The 22,958-nt window shown below is 43.4% G+C and overlaps 1 protein-coding gene across 1 annotated transcript; it reads right to left on the bottom strand.

The window, feature by feature from the left end:
- Positions 1 to 19,286: 19,286 nt before the first annotated feature.
- Positions 19,287 to 21,173, bottom strand: LOC115170737 (noggin-2-like). The gene has a single exon (XM_029726985.1). The coding sequence runs from the start codon at positions 20,294 to 20,296 to the stop codon at positions 19,676 to 19,678; it is 621 nt and encodes a 206-aa protein (XP_029582845.1). The 5' UTR covers positions 20,297 to 21,173; the 3' UTR covers positions 19,287 to 19,675.
- Between the last annotated feature and the right edge of the window lie 1,785 nt (positions 21,174 to 22,958).

Here is a 22,958-nt window from a genome sequence, read left to right as displayed (position 1 = left end):
GGAGTTCAGTTAAGTATTTGGGTCATGACATTACTTCTGAGGGTCGCTCCCTCTAGCAGGACAGATCGGAGGCTATAAGGACATTGCCTAAACCTGTCACTTAACAACACATGCTGTCCCTGTTGGGAGTGGCTGGTTAATGTCATCCATGGTTGAAAGACTATGCGGAGATAGTCCTACCCTTGCAGGATTGTATCTATGGGAGAAAGATGGAGGCGTCAGAGGTTTTTGTTTGGACTGATGAGGCTGGAATTGCCCTTGTCAGGTTATAGCAAACCTTACTCTCAATCCCTTGTTCAGGGTTGCCAGACCATACAAAACCTTTTTATCTCTTTGTTTCTGAAACGGGTGGTTTTATGTCAGCTGAGCTGACTCAATACCATGGGGTTGGTTATAGAACAGTGGAGTACTATTCTAAGCATTTTGACACTTATTAGAGGAATGGTTTCCTGCCTTTGCTCTGTTGCTCAGATACAGAGGCTGTTAACCTGTTGGGGCTAGGGGGCAATATTTGAACGGCCGGATAAAAAACGTACCCGATTTAAACTGGTTACTACTCTTGCCCAGAAACGAGAATATGCATATAATTAGTAGATTTGGATAGAAAACACCCTAAAGTTTCTAAAATGGTTTGAATGGTGTCTGTGAGTATAACAGAACTCATAGGGCAGGCCAAAACCTGAGAAGATTCCATACAGGAAGTGCCCTGTCTGACAATTTGTTCTCCTTCTGTGGCATCTCTATCAAAAATACAGCATCTCTGCTGTAACATTACATTTTCTAAGGCTTCCATTGGCTCCCAGAAGGCGCCAGAAAGTGGAATGACGTCTCTGCAGTCTCTGGGCGAAAAACAGCAGGAGTTTTTGTGAGTGGTCAGGCAGGGAACAATGACACTGGAGATGCGCGTCCACGAGACGACTCCATGTTTTTCTTTCAGTCTTTGAATGAATACAACGTCGCCCGGTTGGAATATTATCGCTATTTTATGAGAAAAATAGCATAAAAATTGATTTTAACCTCTCTGGGCTACGCAACAGCCAGTGGAATCCCGTGGCGCGTTATTCAAATACCTTAGAAATGCTATTACTTCAATTTCTCAAACATATGACTATTTTACACCATTTTAAAGACAAGACTCTCGATAATCTAACCACACTGTCCGATTTCAAAAAGGATTTACAACGAAAGCAAAATATTAGATTATGTCAGCAGAGTACCCAGCCAGAAATAATCAGACACCCATTTTTCAAGCTAGCATATAATGTCACATAAACCCAAACCACAGCTAAATGCAGCACTAACCTTTGATGATCTTCATCAGATGACAATCCTAGGACATTATGTTATACAATACATGCATGTTTTGTTCAATCAAATTCATATTTATATCAAAAAACAGCTTTTTACATTAGCATGTGACGTTCAGAACTAGCATACCCACCGCAAACTTTATTATTATTATTAAACCTTTATTTCAACAAGGAAGACAGACTGAGACCAAGGTTTATTTTACAGCTGGGCCCTGTGTATACATGTTTACACATACAGTTTAGGAAAAAATTATTAAGAAACTACACAAGACAAACAAAACGATCACAGATAACACACAAAAAACCAGCAGCAGATTGTTACATTTACACACAGGTTATTCCCCTAACAGCACAAGAACTTGCATTACCCGAAGCAGTTACAAGCAATACAAAAATAAATATCCTCCAATAAATGTTTAAAATGGGCAAGGGGGACAAGAGTCTCAAGTTTAAGTTTAGTCTGCAGGCTATTCCATAAACAAGGAGCGTAGCAGGAAAAGGCAGCCATACCCAAATCTGTGGAGATCGCATGGGCCTCAAGTGTAATCCATGCTTGAGACCTGGTTTTAGGAATTCTAATTATAATGCTGATGAGTGATGATAAATAAGAAGGTAGTTTATTCAGAAGTGCTTTATAGACAAACACGGGAGCATGTTGTTCTCGTCTCATGGACAGCAAAATCCAACCCACATTTTGATATAAAACACAGGTGTCACGACTTCCACCGAAGGTGGCTCCTCTCCCTGTTTGGGTGGTGCTCGGCGGTCGTCGTCGCCGGCCTACTAGCTGCCACCGATCCATTTTTCCTTTTTGTTTGTGTCTGTCTGTTTTGTTTACACCTGTGTCCTATTAGTTAATTTCGGTGGGTTTATTAACTTCCGCTGCCTGCTATTCTTTGTGCGGGATTATTTGCTGTTGTTGCTCTGCTAGGGGTGCGTGTTTGTGCCACAGGGGTTTTTTCCCCCCCTCACGGTCGTGTTGTACCGTTGTAGTTTATTTAGGAGTAGAGATTTCTCCTCCGTGTGTTACGTTTATTTCCTTGTGTGTGGCGACTTCGTTGGGTGTGTTTCCCCACCTGTAGTTGTCGTGTTTTGGGACGTTCAATAAACGATTGTGCTACTGGAAATTCCTTGCTCTCCTGCTCCTGACTCCTGCACCTACCTCTTCTTAGGAGGCACCTAACAACAGGGGTGAGTTCTGTAGCTAGTACCCGTAATAATAAATGCGCAATGATAAATTGGATCCAGCGATTTAAGTGCGGATGCCGCAGCATGCATGTAGATAATATCCCCATAATTTATAAGAGACATAAAAGTAGCTTGTACAATTTCTTCTATTGTGGAGGACAAACATGTCCTGTTTCTATAGAGGAAGCCTAGCTTGATTTTTAGCCGTATACAAAGTTCGTCAACATGCATTCTAAAAGACAGTTTATCATCCAACCATATCCCTAAGTATTCATATGCAGAGACTGTCACGCCCTGACCTGAGAGAGACAGTTTATTTCTCTATGTTGTTAGGTCAGGGTGTGGGGTGGGCATTCTATGGTTTCTATTTCTATGTTTTGGCCAGGTATGGTGTCCAATCAGAGGCAGCTGCCTATTGTTGTCTCTGATTGGGAACCATACTTAGGCAGCCCTTTTCCCTCCTTGAGTTGTGGGATCTTATTTTTGTACTGCTCGGTATAGCCTGCAAGACGTGACGGTCGTTTATCATTGTTTATTATTTTGTTTAAGTGTTCTGATTTAAAATAAATTCAAGATGAACACTTACCACGCTGCACCTTGGTCAACTCCTTTAGACGATCGTTACAGAGACCTGATTAATTTGCGAGCTATCTAAGCTCATAAGTGCAAGTATATTTTCAACCAACTTTTTGAACCTATTAAAAATCATAAAATGTGTTTTCTTTGCATTTAAAAGTTCAAGCTGTAAAAAAGATCCTTGTAATATCTTAAAATCTGTCTCAATGCTTGGTCAGCCGTTGATGCAATAGAGTACATGACGGTGTCATCAGCATGTAGATGAATTTTACACTTTCTTATCTCATCACTGATATTGTTTATGTAGAGCATGAACAGTAATGGACCAAGTATGGAACCTTGTGGGACCGCTTTAACCAACTCCAATGGCTCTGACTGGATGCTGTCGACTCTAACAGCCTATAAAGTAAACTGGACCAAATCTGATGTAGTGCCCCTATCAAAACATTGTCTAAAAAATGACTTCCTCAACTGGAGGTTTCAATTGGTCCCTAAAAAGTTGAGGTACCTGGGGATTGCTTTAAATCCTGGTCTAGAGAATATGATTTCTGAAAACCTTGACCCACTATTGAACAAAATTCAACTCCAGTTTGAGCTGGTATTAGATACAAATCTTATTATGGGGTAGGATACAGGTTATAAAGATGGTCTTAGCTCCTAAACCGAATTACATCATTTGCATGTTACCACTGTCCATACCTGTCTATACTTTTAAATCCATAGACAAAATTATTACTGAGTTTATTTGGGCGGTAAACGGGCCAGGATGAACATAGTGAGATTACATGAAAAGACTGAGAAGGGAGGATTAAAGCTCCCTATCATGCAATTATATCAAAGAAGCCTTTGTAGTTTCCCGGATAGGCTCTCTTTTTATTGAGAACTCGACTAGGCCAATTTGGGTGGATATGGAAGAGGAACTTAATGCCCCATTCGGAGCATCAGATTATTTTAGTCAACAAAAAGTGGGACTGCAGAATCCAATAATGTCCCATACTAAAAATATATGGAGTCAGATTCATAAGAGAGAGATTTTCACCTTTCTAGACAAGCTCTGCTTCATTATGGAACAACCCTAAATAAAAAATAGGGGGACACATGGTTTTCTGGAAAGATAGGTATAGAAACGGGATAAAGAACATTGGTTGTCTATATCAAGAAAACATATTTACCTCTTTTGAAGAATTAAAGTCCAAGTATAATTTACGGAAACAAGATTTTTGGAGATATCTCCAGTTTAAAGATTGTATGTTTACAGTAGGACAGAATAGCAGCAAGTTCCCTGTACATTCTGATATAAATGTTAAGATAGTAATCCTTTGCAAATTACCACATACTGCAGGGATTATATATAGCCACTTTATAGGTGGAACTAATGGAACTTGTAAGGGTCTAAAGGCCATAGGGAAAAATACTTGGAGGTAACATTTAGAGAGGAGGAATGGAATATAAACTCAGCAAAAAAAGAAACGTCCTCTCACTGTCAACTGCATTTATTTTCAGCAAACTTGACATGGGTAAATATTTGTATGAACATAAGATTCAACAACTGAGACATAAACTGAACACGTTCCACAGACATGTGACTAACAGACATGGAATAATGTGTCCCTGAACAAAGGAGGGGTCAAAATAAAAAGTAACAGTCAGTATCTGGTGTGGCCACCAGCTACATTAAGTACTGCAGTGCATCTCCTCCTCATGGACTGCACCAGATTTGCCAGTTTTTGTTGTGAGATGTTACCCCACTCTTCCACCAAGGCACCTACAAGTTCCCAGACATTTCTGGCGGAAATGGCCCTAGCCCTCACAGTGACAACAAGCTCAGTCCGATGATGTTGTGACACACCGCCCCAGACTATGACGGACCCTCCACCTCCAAATCGATCCCGGCTCCAGAGTACAGGCCTCGGTGTAACGCTCATTCCTTCGACAATAAACGCAAATCTGACCATCACCCCTGGTGAGACAAAACCGCGACTCGTCAGTGAAGAGCACTTTTTGCCAGTCCTGTCTGGTCCAGCGACAATGGGTTTGTGCCCATAGGCGATGTTGTTGCCAGTGATGTCTGGTGAGGACCTGCCTTGCAGCAGGCCTACAAGCCCTCATTCCAGCCTCTCTCAGCCTATTGCGGACAGTCTGAGCACTGATGGATGGATTGTGAGTTGCTGGTGTAACTCGGGCAGTTGTTGTTGCCATCCTGTACCTGTCCCGCAGGTGTGATGTTCGAATGTACCGATCCTGTGCAGGTGTTGTTACACGTGGTCTGCCACTGCGAGGACGATCAGCTGTCCGTCCTGTCTCCCTGTAGCGCTGTCTTAGGCGTTTCACAGTATGGACATTGCAATTGATTGCCCTGGCCACATCTGCAGTCCTCATGCCTCCTTGCAGCATGCCTAAGGCACGTTCACAAAGATTAGCAGGGACCCTGGGCATCTTCCTTTTGGTGTTTTTCACATTCAGTAGAAAGGCCTCTTTAGTGTCCTAAGTTTTCATAACTGTGACTTTAATTGCCTACCGTCTGTAAGCTGTTAGTGTCTTAATGACCGTTCCACAGGTGCATGTTCATTAATTGTTTATGGTTCATTGAACAAGCATGGGAAACAGTGTTAAACCCTTTACAATGAAGATATGTGAAGTTGTTTGGATTTTTAAGAATTATCTTTGAAAGACAGGGTCCTGAAAAAGGGACATTTCTTTTTTTGCTGAGTTTAATAGTACAACAAATGCTCCTCCCGATGAGAGATGCCCGGTCCAAGCTGATCCAATTTAAAGTGTTCAATAGGATTTATTGGACTCCTCCGAGGTTGAACAGAATAGGTTGATGATGCAACAGGACAACGACCCAAAACACAGAAGTAAATCAACAACAGAATGGCTTCAACAGAAGAAAATACGCCTTCTGGATTGGCCCAGTCAGAGTCCTGACCTCAACCCGATTGAGATGCTGTGGCATGACCTCGAGGGCAGTTCACACCAGACATCCCAAAAATATTGTGGAACTGAAACAGTTTTGTAAAGAGGAATGGTCCAAAATTCCTCCTTACCATTGTGCAGGTCTGATTCGCAACTACAGAAAACATTTGGTTGAAGTTATTGCTGCCAAAAGTTGGTCAACCAGTTATTAAATCCAAGGGTTCACATACTTTTTCTAACCTGCACTGTGAATGTTTACAGGGTGTGTTCAATAAAGACATGAAAACGTGTAATTTTTTGTGTTATTAGTTTAAGCAAACTGTGTTTGTCTATTGTTGTGACCTAGATGAAGATCAGATAACATTTTATGACCAATTTATGCAGAAATCCAGGTATTTCCAAGGTGTTCACATACTTTTTCTTGCCACTGTACACATGATAAGACATGCACTTTACACACACGTACACATGGATTTTGTTTTGTAGAGCCACTGCTTGAGGGAACACACTTAATGTGTTGTGAAAAGTGTCATGAAATGTCATGTAATATTTAAAATTGTAAGTAACTGCCTTAATGTTGCTGGACCCGAGGAAGGTAGCTGGTACATTGGCAGCAGCTAATGGGAATCCTTAATAAATCCAAATACAATATAAAGACACGTCTACAAAAATCCCCAGCCAAGGGCTACTTGTATGATCTGTCAAAGTCAATGGGCTGGGGGAGGTTTACGGTTAACCTCTCTAGGGAAGATGGGACGAAATCCTCCCACACTATTCAACAGCCAGTGACAAATCAGAGCGCCAAATTTAAAACCACAAAATGTCATAATTCAAAGTTCTCAAACATAGGACTATTTTACACCATTTTATAGATACACTTCTCCTGAATCGAACCACGTTGTCCGATTTCCAAAAGGCTTTACAGCAAAAGCAAAACATTAGATTATGTTAGGAGAGTACATAGACACAAAAAACCACACAGCCATATCCAAGCAACTAGCATGCATCACAAATACCCAAAACACAGCTAAATGCAGCACTAACCTTTGATGATCTTCATCAGATGACACTCCTAGGACATTATGTTATACAATACATGCATGTTTTGTTCAATCAAGTTCATATTTATATCAAAAAACAGCTTTTTACGTTAGCATGTGATGTTCAGAACTAGCATACCCACCGAAAACTTCCGGTGAATTTACTAAATTATTCACGATAACCGTTGACAAAATACATAACAATTATTTTAAGAATTATAGATACAGAACTCCTTTATGCAATCGCTATGTCCGATTTTAAAATAGCTTTTCGGCGAAAGCACATTTTGCACTATTCTGAGTACATAGCCCGGCCATCACGGCTAGCTAATTTGACACCCACCAAGTTTGGGACAACCTAAACTCAGAATTACTATTAGAAAAATTGTATTACCTTTGCTGTTCTTCGTCAGAATACACTCCCAGGACTTCTACTTCAACAACAAATGTTGTTTTAGTTCCAAATAATCCATAGTTATATCCAAGTACCACCGTTTTGTTCGTGCGTTCAGGTCACTATCCGAAGGGTAACGCGCGAGCGCATTTCGTGACAAAAAAATTCAAAATATTCCATTACCGTACTTAGAAGCATGTCAAACGCTGTTTAAAATCTATTTTTATGCTTCTTTTCTCATAAAATAGCGATAATATTCCAACTGGGCAACATTGTATTCATTCAGAGAGAGAAAGAAAAACATGGAGAAGTCTCGTGAACGCGCATCTCAGTCTCACTGTCCCCAGGCTGACCACTTACAAACTCTGCTGCTGTACTTTGCCCAGAGACAGCAGACACCCCATTCCACTTTCTGGCGGCTTTAGAGAGCCAATGGAAGCCTTAGAAAGTGTCATGTTACAGCACAGATGCTGTAATGTCGATAGAGATGCAACAGAAGGACAACAAATTGTCAGACAGGGCACTTCCTGTATGGAATCTTCTCAGGTTTTGGCCTGCCATATGAGTTCTGTTATACTCACAGACACCATTCAAACAGTTTTAGAAACTTTAGAGTGTTTTCTATCCAAATCTACTAATTATATGCATATTCTAGTTTCTGGGCAGGAGTAGTAACCAGATTAAATCGGGTACGTTTTTTATCCGGCCGTGAAAATACTGCCCCCTATACCACAACAGGAACCAAGTGAGACGGCCTACAGCTTGGAACCAAGGGAGACGGCCCACTGTGCAGAACCGAGTGAGACGGCCCACAGTTCGGAGAGGGGTGAATGGGTCTACAGTCCGGAACCGAGTGAGTCTGCCTGCGGTCCGGAACCGAGTGAGTCTGCCTGCGGTCCGGAACCGAGTGAGTCTGCCTGCGGTCTGGAACCAAGCGAGTATGCCTACAGTCTGGGTGGCTGTAGACCAGAACCTGAGCCACCTCCAGTATAGGTGGGTTGGGGAGGGGGGGTGTAGCACAGGTGCCGTCGTTGACGGCAGCCACCCTCCCTTCCCTACCTTTAGTTTAGGGGATTTATGTTTGTTTTGGGGTATTTTGTTTTTTGTGTGAGGTGCGTCCGGGGTCTGCACCTTTGGGGGGGGGGGGGGGTACTGTCACGTCCTGACCAGTAATAGGGGTTATTTGTTATTGTAGTTTGGTCAGGACGTGGCAGAGGGTATTTGTTTTATGTGGTTCGGGGTGGTGGTTTGTTTAGTAGGGTATTTTATTTATGTATTCCGGGGGTTTTTGGGCACTGTTCTATGTTAGTGTATTTCTATGTTTTGTCTAGTCTTTTGTATTTCTATGTTTTGTTAATTGGGGTTGGACTCTCAATTGGAGGCAGGTGTTTTCTAGTTGCCTCTGATTGAGAGTCCTATATATAGGTATGTGTTTGTTGAGTACTTTGTGGGAGATTGTTCTGTGTATAGCCTTGTGCCTTACCAGCCTGTGAATAGTCGTTGTGTTTTCTTTGTGTACGTGTTTATTTTGGTTCTCCTTCTTGTCCGATTATAATAAAGAAGATGAGTGCACATTTCCCCACTGCATTTTGGTCTAAATCCGACGACAGCCGTTACAGAGACTGTCAACGAATACAGCAAAGAGATGCTGTTTTTATGAGTGAGTTCATGTTTAAGTTTTCACTCAGCTCTGTCAACACTTTCTATTCAGCACTTTTATAAGCCATAAAATGTGTGTTCTCCCTACTTCCACTCATGCTAAAACTAGAACTGCAGCTGCAGTGAATGAGTAGAAAAGTGTTATTGTTATTATTAACGGCTTGGGTGTTTTTTTTACATCAAGGAATATTTCACTTTCTCTGGCCACAGGAGTAAGTAACAACATGAATTTGTGCATGAGGCAGAAATACATGAATTTGTGCATGAGGCAGAAATAATGCGGTATGACTTGAGTTTCACCCTCAGCTGGAAGACAGTGTCCCTTTTTTGTCAGCGGAGGAAAAGGGAGAGCGAAGGGATGTTGAGACACACACCTCAGTCTGCTGCCCTCTCCCTCCGCTGAGACTGACCATCAGATGCAGGCTCCATCAGCCAGTAAAATCAGAGCTAATTATGTGTGTGTGTGTGTGTGTGTGTATTCACTCAGCCGTGCCTCGAAAGTAATTCAACAACTGATATATTACCGGTGTGATCATATAGCTTACCTCAAATGTTGAAATATAGATATTTTTTAAATAGTCTGAGAAGAACAACAATGCATTGGGAGGGCATCTCAAGCAAAGCCAATATACAGTGATAATGTTTTGAGCCTATAGCCTAGTGCACAAATCTCATTACTACAGTTAAAAGTATTCACTAAAACTGTTTGTCAGAGGACCACCACGGCAGCATTCATCAGCTGCTTCAGATGATAAACCGGAAATGTGGAGTATATTACAATGATAATGACAAAAATAATAAATATAGTATTATTACAAATATTATAATATATTCTATTTTAAGTGCTTTTCAAAACACCCAAAGCCAGTTTATAATAGTCAGCTAGAAATGAATAAATAACACAAATGTGATTGACTGTCCACGCATTCTAACACAGAAGTGACGTTCATAGAAATCGAATGAGATACACCAAAGATGAGAAGAGTTGCCAGCAGCCCTATTTTATCCGACAGAGCCTGTGAAGACAAATACATTATAAATATACATAAATATAATATAAATAAATTACAGCAGAGACTGTTTTATGTTTTTTATGTATTTTTCAGGTCACTACAAAGTAATATTATTATATACAATACACACTTGAACGTAAATTACATTTGGGTTTAACGAGATATTAGGTAATTCAGGAAATTGAGTTGTCTACTTTCCATTGTTGTTCCGTCTTATCAAATGTCTAGAGTGAGTGTGCCTCTCATACACACTGAGTGTACAAAACATTAAGAACACTTGCTCTTTCCAGGACATAGACTGACCAGGTGAATCCAGGTGAAAGCTATGATCCCTTATTGATGTCACTTGTTCAATCCACTTCAATCAGTGTAGATGAAAGGGAGGTGGTCCACCACCTAAACAACACCCAGCCAACTTGACACAACTGTGGGACCCAGTGTCAGTGGCATATTAGCTAGCCACTAGATGGCCTAGTTGCTGTTTAAGCTGTCTATGTCCCATAAAAACACCGATGTTATATAAAAAATGGGACCCTATTCCCTTTATAGTTCACTACTTTTCACCAGAGCTCTGGTCAAAAGTAGCTCACAATGTAGGGAATAGGTTGGCATTTGGGACAAAGTCACAGACAATCATGTTACTTTACTTGACCTATTTATATCCTAATCAACCCCCCCCACACACACACACGCTTGTTTCCTTTGTTTATCTATTATGTGTTTACACACACAGAGAACCAGTCCAAACTGCCTACCTGAGCCATGTTCATGCTTGTGTTTAACTTCAAAGTTACTTTTTTCTTTCTGAAGGCTAATCTGGGAAAAGCAAGGGCGCAGGCACAGGGGCAGGGCAGACACTTTCATTACAGGAATCATGAGGATAATGCACTTCACTGTTTGACCAAATCATGGTTTTAGCCACACAAAAAATAGGATGTTTTTTCAGTGAGGTGATCATGTCGAATGTGCTCTTTCTATGTTTATAGGCAAACGTTCAGTTTTTTACAATCCGTGATCTTGGCCACTGACCAGCAAAAAGCTCATTGTAGATTAGTATACCAGAGAAATTGCGCAAAAATCTTTAAAAGGCACACTTTTGTCAATTTCGGGGCTGGTCAATTTCAACCAGCCTACCCAACTAAAAAATGTTCCAGCCTATCTGGCATTTGCCAGAATTGCCAGATGGCCAATTGTCACATCCTGACCAGTAATAGGGGTTATTTATTATAGTTTGGTCAGGACATGGCAGGGGGTGTTTGTTTCATGTGGTTTGGGCTATGTATTTAGGTAGAGGGGTGTTTGGTTTATGTGGTTCGGGGTTTGTTAGTCTATGTTCTATGTTAGTTTTTCTATCTAGTCTATTGTAATTCTATGTTTAGTTTATTGGGGTTGGACCTTCAATTGGAGGCAGCTGGTTATCGTTGCCTCTGATTGAAGGTCCTATAATTAGGAGTTTGTTTGTCATGGGATTTTGTGGGAGATTGTGCTTGTTTAGCTGTGTGCCTGACAAGACTGTCCAGTTCGTTTGTGTTTTGTATACGTTTAATGTCTTTCCCTTCTTCACCAAATAAAAAAGAAGATGAGTATATATTTTCCCGCTGCGTCTTGGTCTCTAACCTACGACACCCGTGACAGAATCTCCCACCAACCACAGACAAAGCAGCGGAGGAAGCAGCAACAGAAGGACTGTCGGGAATCATGGACATAGGAGGACATTCTGGACGGGGCTGGACCATGGCACCAGGCTAGGGAATATCGTCGCCCACCAGAGGAGATAGAGGCAGTCAAGGCTCTATCTAACTCATCCAAGATGGCGTAGCAGTTCAGACGTCCTGTCGTGTCCCGTGTATATATATATATATTTACATATTTTTTTCTTCACTTATCTTTTTACATTTTTTTTATTCTAAATACTCAACCTCAAAGCACTCTCCTGCAACCCGCCTCATCAATTTAAAAAAAAAAGAAGAAAGTATTATTTACCTCATCTGAATTCCACGACAGAAGCTAGCCAGAGGTTAGCTATTTTCACTGGCTAACGTTGAAGTTCAGCTAGCTACGGTTAGCTGTCCTCAGCTATCCATTAGCTCGAAAAGCTATCGCCAGTTTTTGTACAGCGCGACTCAGACCAGAGCATATCGGACCTATTCTCTCTCCTTTCCTCGATTTCTACCGCAGGCTCTGGACATTTACACCTGGATCTTGCAGCTAACTAGCTGCTACCTGAGTGACTATTGGCAACGTCGGTCTCGGAATTAACACACACTATTACGGAGCTAGCTAGCTAGCCAGCTGAAGAATTCCGTCAGCCACTCGTGGGCTACTCCTGAGCTAGCCAGCTGAAGTGTCTCCTGGGCTACAACTCACCTATCCTGACCCGTTTTACTGCCGATGCGGAGCCCCATTGGGTCTTCACGACTGGATCACCGACGTTATCTGCCCGAGGGAGTTGTTCCAACTGGCCCCTCCGTCGCGACGTAACCTGATCGCCCATCTGCGGCCAGCTAATCGTTAGCTGTCTTTTCGGCTGCGATCTGAATAGGTCTGTCGGACACTTTTCTTGGGCCACTATAACTAACTATTTTGCCAACTTGGACAGGTCCACCCTTCCACACGGAACCCCACTAACCCACAGACGGAATCGCACGAGGCGGCTAAAAACAGACCTCCCTCCCATCTTCCACCAGCTTGCTACCTATGGCCCGGCTAGCTGTCTGATTCTCACTGGACCCTCTGATCACTCGGCTAAGCATGCCTCTCCTTAATGTCAATATGCCTTGTCCATTGCTGTTCTGGTTAGTGTTTATTGGCTTATTTCACTGTAGAGCCTCTAGCCCTGCTCATTATACCTTATCCAACCTCTCAGTTCCTCCACCCACACATGCTATGACATCTTCTGGTTTCAATGATATTTCTAGAGACAATATCTCTCTCATAATCACTAAATGCCTAGGTTTACCTCCTCTGTACTCACATCCCACCATACCTTTGTCTGTACATTATACCTTGAAGCTATTTTATCGCCCCCAGATACCTGCTCCTTTTTCTCTCTATTCTGGACGTCACAGACGACCAATTCTTATAGCTTTTAGCCGTACCCTCATACTTATCCTTCTCTGCTCCGCTGGGGATGTAGAGGTGAATCCAGGCCCTTCAGTGCCTGGCTCCACACCTACTCCCCAGGCGCTCTCTTTTGATGACTTCTGTAACCGTAATAGCCTTGGTTTCATGCATGTTAACATTAGAAGCCTCCTCCCTAAGTTTGTTTTATTCACTGCTTTAGCACACTCTGCCAACCCGGATGTCCTGGCTGTGTCTGAATCTTGGCTTAGGAAGTCCACCAAAAACTGTGAAATCTTCATCCCTAACTACAACGTTTTCAGACAAGATAGAACGACCAAAGGGGGCGGTGTTGCAATCTACTGCAGAGATAGCTTGCAGAGTTCTGTCCTGCTATCCAGGTCTGTACCCAAACAATTTGAACTTCTACTTTTAAAAATCCACCTCTCCAAAAACAAGTCTCTCACCGTTGCCGCCTGCTATAGACCCCCCTCGGCCCCTAGCTGTGCTCTGGACACCATATGTGAACTGATTGCCCCCCATCTATCTTCAGAGCTCGTGCTACTAGGCGACCTAAACTGGGACATGCTTAACACCCCAGCCATTCTACAATCCAAGCTTGATGCCCTCAATCTCACACAAATTATTAATGAACCCACCAGGTACAACCCCAAAGCCGCAAACACTGGCACCCTCATAGATATCATCCTAACCAATGTGCCCTCTAATTACACCTCTGCTGTTTTCAACCAAGATCTCAGCGATCACTGCCTCATTGCCTGCACCCGTAATGGGTCAGCGGTCAAACGACCTCCACTCATCACTGTCAAACGCTCCCTGAAACATTTCAACGAGCAAGCCTTTCTAATCGACCTGGCCCTGGTATCCTGGAAGGATATTGACCTCATCCCGTCAGTAGAGGATGCCTGGTTATTTTTTTTAAATGCCTTCCTCTCCATCTTAAATAAGCATGCCCCTTTCAAGAAATTTAGAACCAGGAACAGATATAGCCCTTGGTTCTCCCCAGACCTGACTGCCCTTAACCAACACAAAAATATCCTGTGGCGTTCTGCATTAGCATCGAACTGCCCCCGCGATATGCAACTTTTTAGGGAAGTTAGAAACCAATACACACAGGCAGTTAGAAACGCCAAGGCTAGCTTTTTCAAACAGAAATTTGCTTCGTGCAACTCCAACTCTAAAAAGTTCTGGGACATTGTAAAGTCCATGGAGAATAAGAACACCTCCTCCCAACTGCCCACTGCACTGAGGATAGGAAACTCTGTCACCACCGATAAGCCCACTATAATTGAGAATTTCAATAAGCATTTTTCTACGGCTGGCCATGCTTTCCACCTAACTACCCCTACTGCATTCAACAGCACTGCACCCCCCACAGCTACTCGCCCAAGCCTCCCCCATTTCTCCTTCTCCCAAATCCATTCAGCTGATGTTCTGAAAGAGCTGCAAAATCTGGACCCCTACAAATCAGCTGGGCTTGACAATCTGGACCCTTTCTTTCTAAAATTATCTGCCGAAATTATTGCAACCCCTATTACTAGCCTGTTCAACCTCTCTTTCGTGTCGTCTGAGATTCCCATAGATTGGAAAGCAGCTGCTGTCATCCCCCTCTTCAAAGGAGGTGACACTCTTGACCCAAGTTGCTACAGACCTATATCCATCCTACCCTGCCTTTCTAAGGTCTTCGAAAGCCAAGTCAACAAACAGATTACCGACTATTTTGAATCCCACCGCACCCTCTCCGCTATGCAATCTGGTTTCAGAGCTGGTCATGGGTGCACCTCAGCCACGCTCAAGGTCCTAAACGACATCGTAACCGCCATCGATAAGAAACATTACTGTGCTGCCGTATTCATTGACCTGGCCAAAGCTTTTGACTCTGTTAATCACCACATCCTCATCGGCAGACTTAGTAGCCTTGGTTTCTCAAACGATTGCGTCGCCTGGTTCACCAACTACTTCTCTGACAGAGTTCAGTGTGTCAAATCGGAGGGCCTACTGTCTGGACCTCTGGCAGTCTCTATGGGGGTACCACAGGGTTCAATTCTTGGGCCAACTCTTTTCTCTGTATACATAAATGATGTCGCTCTTGCTGCTGGTGAATCTCTGATCCACCTCTACGCAGATGACACCATTCTGTATACTTCTGGCCCTTCTTTGGACACTGTGTTAACAACCCTCCAGACGAGCTTCAATGCCATTCAACTCTCCTTCCGTGGTCTCCAACTGCTCCTAAACACAACTAAAACTAAATGCATGCTCTTCAACCGATTGCTGCCTGCACCTGCCCGCCCATCCAGCATAACTTCTCTGGACGGTTCTAACTTAGAATTTGTGGACAACTACAAATACCTAGGTGTCTGGTTAGACTGTAAACTCTCCTTCCAGACTCACATCAATCATCTCCAATCCAAAGTGAAATCTAGAATTGGCTTCCTATTTCGCAACAAAGCATCCTTCACTCATGCTGCCAAACATACCCTCGTAAAACTGACCATCCTACCAATCCTCGACTTCGGCGATGTCATTTACAAAATAGCCTCCAATACCCTACTCAACAAGCTGGATGCAGTCTATCACAGTGCCATCCGTTTTGTCACCAAAGCCCCATATACAACCCACCACTGCGACCTGTATGCTCTCGTTGGCTGGCCTTCACTTCATCATCGTCGCCAAACACATTGGCTCCAGGTCATCTACAAGACCCTGCTAGGTAAAGTCCCCCCTTATCTCCGCTCACTGGTCACCATAGCAGCACCCACCTGTAGCACGCGCTCCAGCAGGTATATCTCTCTGGTCACCCCTAAAGCCAACTCCTCCTTTGGTCGTCTCTCCTTCCAGTTCTCAGCTGCCAATGATTGGAACGAACTACAAAAATCTCTAAAACTGGAAACACTTATCTCCCTCACTAGCTTTAAGCACCAGCTGTCAGAGCAGCTCACAGATCTCTGCACCTGTACATAGCCCATCTTTAATTGAGCCCAAACTACTACCTTTTCCCCTACTGTATTTATTTATTTTATTTATTTTGCTCCTTTGCACCATATTATTTATATTTTAACTTTTAACTTTCTTCAAACTACAAATCTACCATTCCAGTGTTTTTTTCTTGCCATACTTTATTTACTTTGCTACCATGGCATTTTTTTTGCCTTTACCTCCATTATCTCACATCATTTGCTCACATTGTATATAGTCTTATTTTTTTCTATTGCATCATTGTATGTTGTTTTACTCCATGTGTAACTCTGTGTTTTTGTATGTTGTCGAACTGCTTTGCTTTATCTTGGCCAGGTCGCAATTGTAAATGAGAACTTGTTCTCAACTTGCCTACCTGGTTAAATAAAGGTGAAATAAAAAATAAATAAAATAAAGGCGGAGCGGCGTTGGTATGAGGCTTTATGCACGCCGATGGGGAAGCACGAGAGGCACCCCCAATAATTTTTTTTGGGGGGGGCACACGGGTAGTTTGGCGGGGCCAGGATTGAGCCGCAAGCCAACTCCCCGTGCTTATTATGGGAAGCAACTGGAGAGGAGAGTGCCGGTGTATGCGGAAGTGTGCACGATCTCGCCCATGCGCACGCACAGTCCGGTGCGAGCGATCCCAGCCCCTCGCAAGTGCCGTGCTAGAGTAGGCATCCAGCCTGGAAGGAGGATGCCTGCACAGTGCATCTGGCCACCAGTGCGCCTCCTAGGCCCAGGCTACCCTACGCTTGCTCTACGCACGGCAACCATCAGGCCTCTGCACAGCCCAGTTCGCTTGTGCAGGGCTGCTATTTCCATCCAGCCAGGATGGGTTGTGCAAGAGGTGCGCTCCAGACCTCCAGTGCATACCCATGTCCCGGTGTATCCAGTACTTGCTTCTCGTGCTGACCCTGAGGTGTGTAGTCTGGCGTCTCCTAAACCAGCACCAGGCTTCCAGTGCGTCAGCCCAGTCCAACTTGTCCTGTTCCTGCTCCCCGCACTAGCCCTGAGGTGCGTGTCCCCAGTCTGGTACCTCCACTACCAGCCCCACGCATTAGGCTTCCAGTGCATCAGCCCAGTCCCAGCCCAGAGTGTCCGGCAACAGTACCTCGTCCAGAGTGTCCGGCAACAGTACCTCGTCCAGAGTGTCCGGCAACAGTACCTCGTCCAGAGTGTCCGGCAACAGTACCTCGTCCAGAGTGTCCGGCAACAGTACCTCGTCCAGAGTGTCCGGCAACAGTACCTCGTCCAGAGTGTCCGGCAACAGTACCTCGTCCAGAGTGTCCGGCAACAGTACCTCGTCCAGAGTGTCCGGCAACAGTACCCCGTCCAGAGTGTCCGGCAACAGTACCCCGTCCAGAGTGTCCGGCAACAGTGTCTAGTCCGGCACCGGGTGAGACGGCCTACAGTCCGGCACCGGGTGAGACGGCCTACAGTCCGGCACCGGGTGAGACGGCCTACAGTCCGGCACCGGGTGAGACGGCCTACAGTCCGGCACCGGGTGAGACGGCCTACAGTCCAGAGCTCCTAGAGTCACCCTACAGTCCAGAGCTCCCAGAGCCCAGTCCAGGGTCTTCAGTGACTAGCCTCAGGCAGAGGTATGCAGTGGGGGTGGTTTGGTCCGGTAGGGGATTAAGGCCTGAGCCTAAGCCACCTCCACTGTAGGAGGTTTGGGGAGGGGGGGGGGGTGTAGCACAGGCAGCCACCCTCCCTTCCCTCCCTTTAGATTTGGTATTTATTTTTGGGGGGTTATTTTTGGTTATTTGTGTGAGGTGCATCCGGGGTCTGCACCTTTTGGGGGGGGGGGGGGGGGGGGGTACTGTCACGTCTTGACCAGTAATAGGGGTTATTTGTTATTATAGTTTGGTCAGGACGTGGCAGGGGGTGTTTGTTTCATGTGGTTTGGGCTATGTATTTAGGTAGAGGGGTGTTTGGTTTATGTGGTTCGGGGTTTGTTAGTCTGTTAGTTTTTCTATCTAGTTTATTGTAGTTCTATGTTTAGTTTATTGGGGTTGGACCTTCAATTGGAGGCAGCTGGTTATCGTTGCCTCTGATTGAAGGTCCTATAATTAGGAGTTTGTTTGTCATGGGATTTTGTGGGAGATTGTGCTTGTTTAGCTGTGTGCCTGACAAGACTGTCCAGTTCGTTTGTGTTTTGTATACGTTTATTGTGTTTCACTTCTTCACCAAATAAAAAAGATGAGTATATATTTTCCCGCTACGTCTTGGTCTCTAACCTACGACACCCGTGACACCAATCCAATGTTTAAGGAGAAAAAATATTTAATCATGATCTCTAACAACCCCGAAGTTAATCAACGTTAATAAAAGTAGGCCAATATAAGTTAGGCTACCAAAGGCACAATCTGCATTTTCAAAAGCCTGACCCTGACACTTTGGTAAACTGAGTGGTTCGCTGGGGACAGAGCTATGGATGTGTAACAGAGGTGTTTTGTTGAAACTACCTAACCCAATTCCCTCCCTCTCTGTAGCTGACAGGTCGTCGTGTAGTATAATATATCCAGTAGCCTATTTATGTAATAAAAACCACACTGCGGATATAGCCTTATCAGCATCAGGCTCTGCAGCCGAGAACCGTACCATGCATATTGTATGTTTGCGTCAGTCCGAGAGAGGGGCGAAGATGCGTTTGCTGGCGCGATTCTCACCATTAGTCTTTTCGCACATAGTTTGAGACATGTTTGACTATTATGGAAACATCTCAGGAATGGTGTGCCTAGTCTACACAATGCATGGCCTCATTGGCGGTTCACATTAATTATTTGCTCTCTCTATCTCTATCCTCTCCAAGCCTCCGTCTAACAGCTGTGTTTTTCCACGTGTCAGGAACAAGGTTGTTTAGTTCTTAAGAGTGGTGATATCCCAAATGGCACCATATTCCCTTTATAGGGCTCTGAACAAAATAAGTGCACTATATAGGGAATATGGTGCCATTTGGGTTAGAACCTCAGAAAGTTATTGAGCCCATATCATGTCATATTTTCACGCCAAAACGCACGTAAAAATGATTGTATTGGATGCTCTTAAACAGTTAACAGTTGTTGCTGTCATACAATTCGGGCCTATATGGAAATATGACTCTCTTGGCAAATTTAAAGACAAAATTAACCTCTTAACGAAACCATTTTTTATTGATACTTTTTATTAGCCTTCAGAGAAACACTCATAAACATCTATACATAATCATAGTTTCATACTAACAATGGCTGTGGTAATAAATAAAAACTGTTAACAGTAGCCTATAACGTGATACACTCTCCATCCTGTGCCAGACATAAAAAACAAAGAAACGCACAAACTTTGTGAAGACGTTCATGCGTTCATGTACATGTTCCATTTTCCAATTCCAATTGAAATTGCCCCTATTACACTTGATGTAAGCTATTGTAGCTAAATGTTTACATCTGAAACAATATGTTAATTTATTAGCTTTTTAATTAATAAAATACGATTTTGTATGATGAGGGTTTAATTCAAGTTGAATGGAAATAGTTTTACCCCGAGTTAGATGGCCTATTCTACACAGGAACACTTGCATTCGGATATGATGGGGTATTGGACCTGTATCCACATGCAGTATTTCTTTTTGAGAAAGCCCTGGCAGTACCAGCGGAGGAATGTCTTGGTGACTGACTTGTCGGGCATGCAAAACATCCCCGCCGGGAACGAACAAGAGCGCTCATTCAGACACTGTCCCTCCTTGACGTAACGCGGCCAGAACCTCACGCCCAAGTCCTTCCATACATAGCCCACGGGGCAGTGCGTGTATGCCCACAACCACTGTGAAAACTTCCGACGGGCTTTCTTGCCCACTGTCACCCGGTCCAGCTGTTTCAGCTGGTTGGGAATAGGTCCCATTAGTCTGGGCTGTGCTTCAAGGGCAGTCCGGTTCTCCACAACAGGGGGGCTGTTGATTGACATGAAGACGGGGTCAAAGTTTCTCCCGAGTTTCCTCTTCAGTGTCCGTTCGGCCAGGTCCTCTTTCCTCGGGTCGTATTTTGGGTCAGGGTCCTCTTTAAGACCGGGCACTGGGAGATGCTCGCTGGGCGAAGGGCGCAGACGCAAAAAATGCTGAGAGACACCGAGGTGGATGGTCGCTATGACATAGAGCAGAGCCGCCGGAGAAATCCCCATGTTCTATAGCTCGAGCTGTTATTTACGCAAATTATTTTCACTTACAGCAAAAGAGCAAGTGCTGCATTAGTATCCCACTTTGACATTTGGATTGGAAAGGTGGTGTGTGCTTAAATAAGATATCCGTCCCAGTTGTAGCGCAGAAATCGCCAATGTATAAAGTTACTAAGTGAGGAAGAGAACGGTAACCATCACTAAACTAAATACATCAATACAGACCATTCCCTTTGACCATAGAGCCATGAGCGTCCTAGTTCATTAAATGGATATAACGGATTTCCATCAATGTTCCACCACACGCAAACTCAGTAGAGTTTTCTTTTTTTCTCTTCTCATCTGTGCCTCCTCGCAGTGCTTTGAGGATAAATAAGCCAAAACCTCCTAAACATGCCTTTAGAAAACTCAAAATCCTTATCACCGGAGGAGATGCCACCCGAGATTAAGATGCATACACCTCTGTTTCTGAAAGTAATCCATTCATGGAGAGTCTGTCGTGAATGCTGTAGCCTATAGGATAGTTGCTTCTATTTTATAATTATATTTTGCTGAAGCTCCTAGACACCTTCACCCATTTCCAATGCGGGAGAGTAACTGCTTCTGTAGAAAGTGGACCCCACTCTCAAGTTAAATATCCAATTCCGAAGTGTCAAGCAGTCAACGCCTTCACTTTCACTATGATTGACAGCGCGCATGGCTACATGGTCCTAAACACAGACGGGTTACAAACGGCGCGCTCTGGAGTTGCTTAATAGTGGTCCTGAGGTTGACATGGCGCTTAATAGTCACCACCTTGTTTTGGTGGTATTGATGGAGTTTAATATTTGTATATTCATGACAATTGGGATATATGGTGAAAGTTAATGGGGAAATTATAGGGTTTTGGGATACACACCGAAAATAAGGTCAAGCTTAGGAGATCTTATACGTTTTGTTCTGTCACGCCCTGACCTTAGATTGCCGTTTATTATCTCTATTTTGGTTAGGTCAGGGTGTGATTTGGGTGGGCATTCTAGATTTTGTATTTCTATGTTCATTTCTATGTTTCCTATTTCTTTGTGTTGAGCCGAGTATGGTTCCTAATCAGAGGCAGCTGTTTATCGTTGTCTCTGATTAGGAATCAGACTTAGGCAGCCCTTTTTTCCACCTTTTGTTGTGGGATCTTGATTTTGTATTGCTCAGTGAAGCCTGCAGAACGTGACGTTCGTGTTTCTTTGTTTATTGTTTTGTATAGTGTTCTGAGTATAATAATAATAAATATTTATCATGAGCACTCAACACGCTGCACCTTGGTCTACTCCTTAGGACAAGCGTCACATGTTCTGAGATAATATCAGTCAGTTAACACTTCCTTTTTTAATTATGAAGCCTTTATGTGCATTTTTACATGAAATAAATGCTTTAAAATTCACAAAAAGTAAGGTTAGCTGTTGAAGATTATCTCAGAACAAAACGTTATAAGATCTCCTAAGCCTGTGTTTACCACAGACCTAATTTTCAACGTTTACCCCCTCCCCCCCAAAAAACACCATACATTTCCACAGAGGCTTTGTCCAATGAACCATGGCGGAATAAATGCTTACAAAAAGATGGCATTACTATTTCTCTCTATAGTATGACAAAATATGGAAAAATTACACATTGTGGCTTTAAACATCACACTATGAACGGTTACAGGCATGTGAAAACCTGCCCATATCAACGTGTCTGTGTGTTTGTTGTGCTGCATATTATAGATATGGTGCAAAATAGAATCACTAGAGGTGACTGTTCTTTCGCAATGGTTGACACACCTCCTTCTCCATACCTCACGGTGGGAAATACACATGCGGAAATCATCCGTTCACCTACTCTGCGTCTCATAAAGACACAGCGGTTTGAACCAAAAGTCTCAAATTTGGACTCATCAGACCAAAGGACAGATTTCCACCGGTCTAATGTACATTGCTCGTGTTTCTTGGCCCAAGCAAGTCTCTTCTTCTTATTGGTGTCCTTTAGTAGAGGTTTCTTTGCAGCAATTCGACCATGAAGGCTTGATTCACCCAGTCTCCTCTGAACAGTTGAGGTTGAGATATGTCTGTTACTTGAACTCTGTGAAGCATTTATTTGGGCTGCAATTTCTGATTTCTGAGGATGGTAACTCTAATAAACTTATCCTCTACAGCAAAGGTAACTTTGGGTCTTCCTTTCCTGTGGCGATCTTCATGAGAGCCAGTTTCATCACAGCACTTGATGGTTTTTGCGACTGCATTTGAAGAAACTTTCGAAGTTCTTGAAATGTTCTGTATTGACTGACCTTCATGTCTTAAAGTTATGATGGACTGTCATTTCTCTTTGCTTATTTGAGCTGTTCCTACCATAATAAGAACCTGGTATTTTACCAAATAGTATCTTCTGTATACCACCCCTACCTTTTCACAACACAACTGATTGGCTCAAACGTATTAAGAAGGAACGAAATTCCACAAATTAACTTTTAACAAGGCACACCTGTTAATTTAAATACCTCATGAAGCTAGTTGAGAGAATGTCAAGAGTGTGCAAAGCTATCATCAAGGCAAAGGGTGGCTACTTTGAAGATTCACAAATATAAAACATATTTAGATTTGTTTACCACTTTTTTGGTTACTACATGATTCCATATGTGTTATTTCATAGTTATGTC

The sequence above is a fragment of the Salmo trutta genome, chromosome 32 (assembly GCF_901001165.1).
Source record: "Salmo trutta chromosome 32, fSalTru1.1, whole genome shotgun sequence".
Classification (NCBI taxonomy): domain Eukaryota; kingdom Metazoa; phylum Chordata; class Actinopteri; order Salmoniformes; family Salmonidae; genus Salmo; species Salmo trutta.
The sequence above is the reverse complement of the archived record's forward strand: the minus strand, read 5'-3'. Positions and strand labels throughout refer to the sequence as shown.

What these genes read in the sequence shown, in the direction of transcription:
- LOC115170737 (XM_029726985.1), bottom strand. Translation starts at nt 20,296, where the DNA reads ATGGGGATTTCTCCGGCGGCTCTGCTCTATGTCATAGCGACCATCCAC.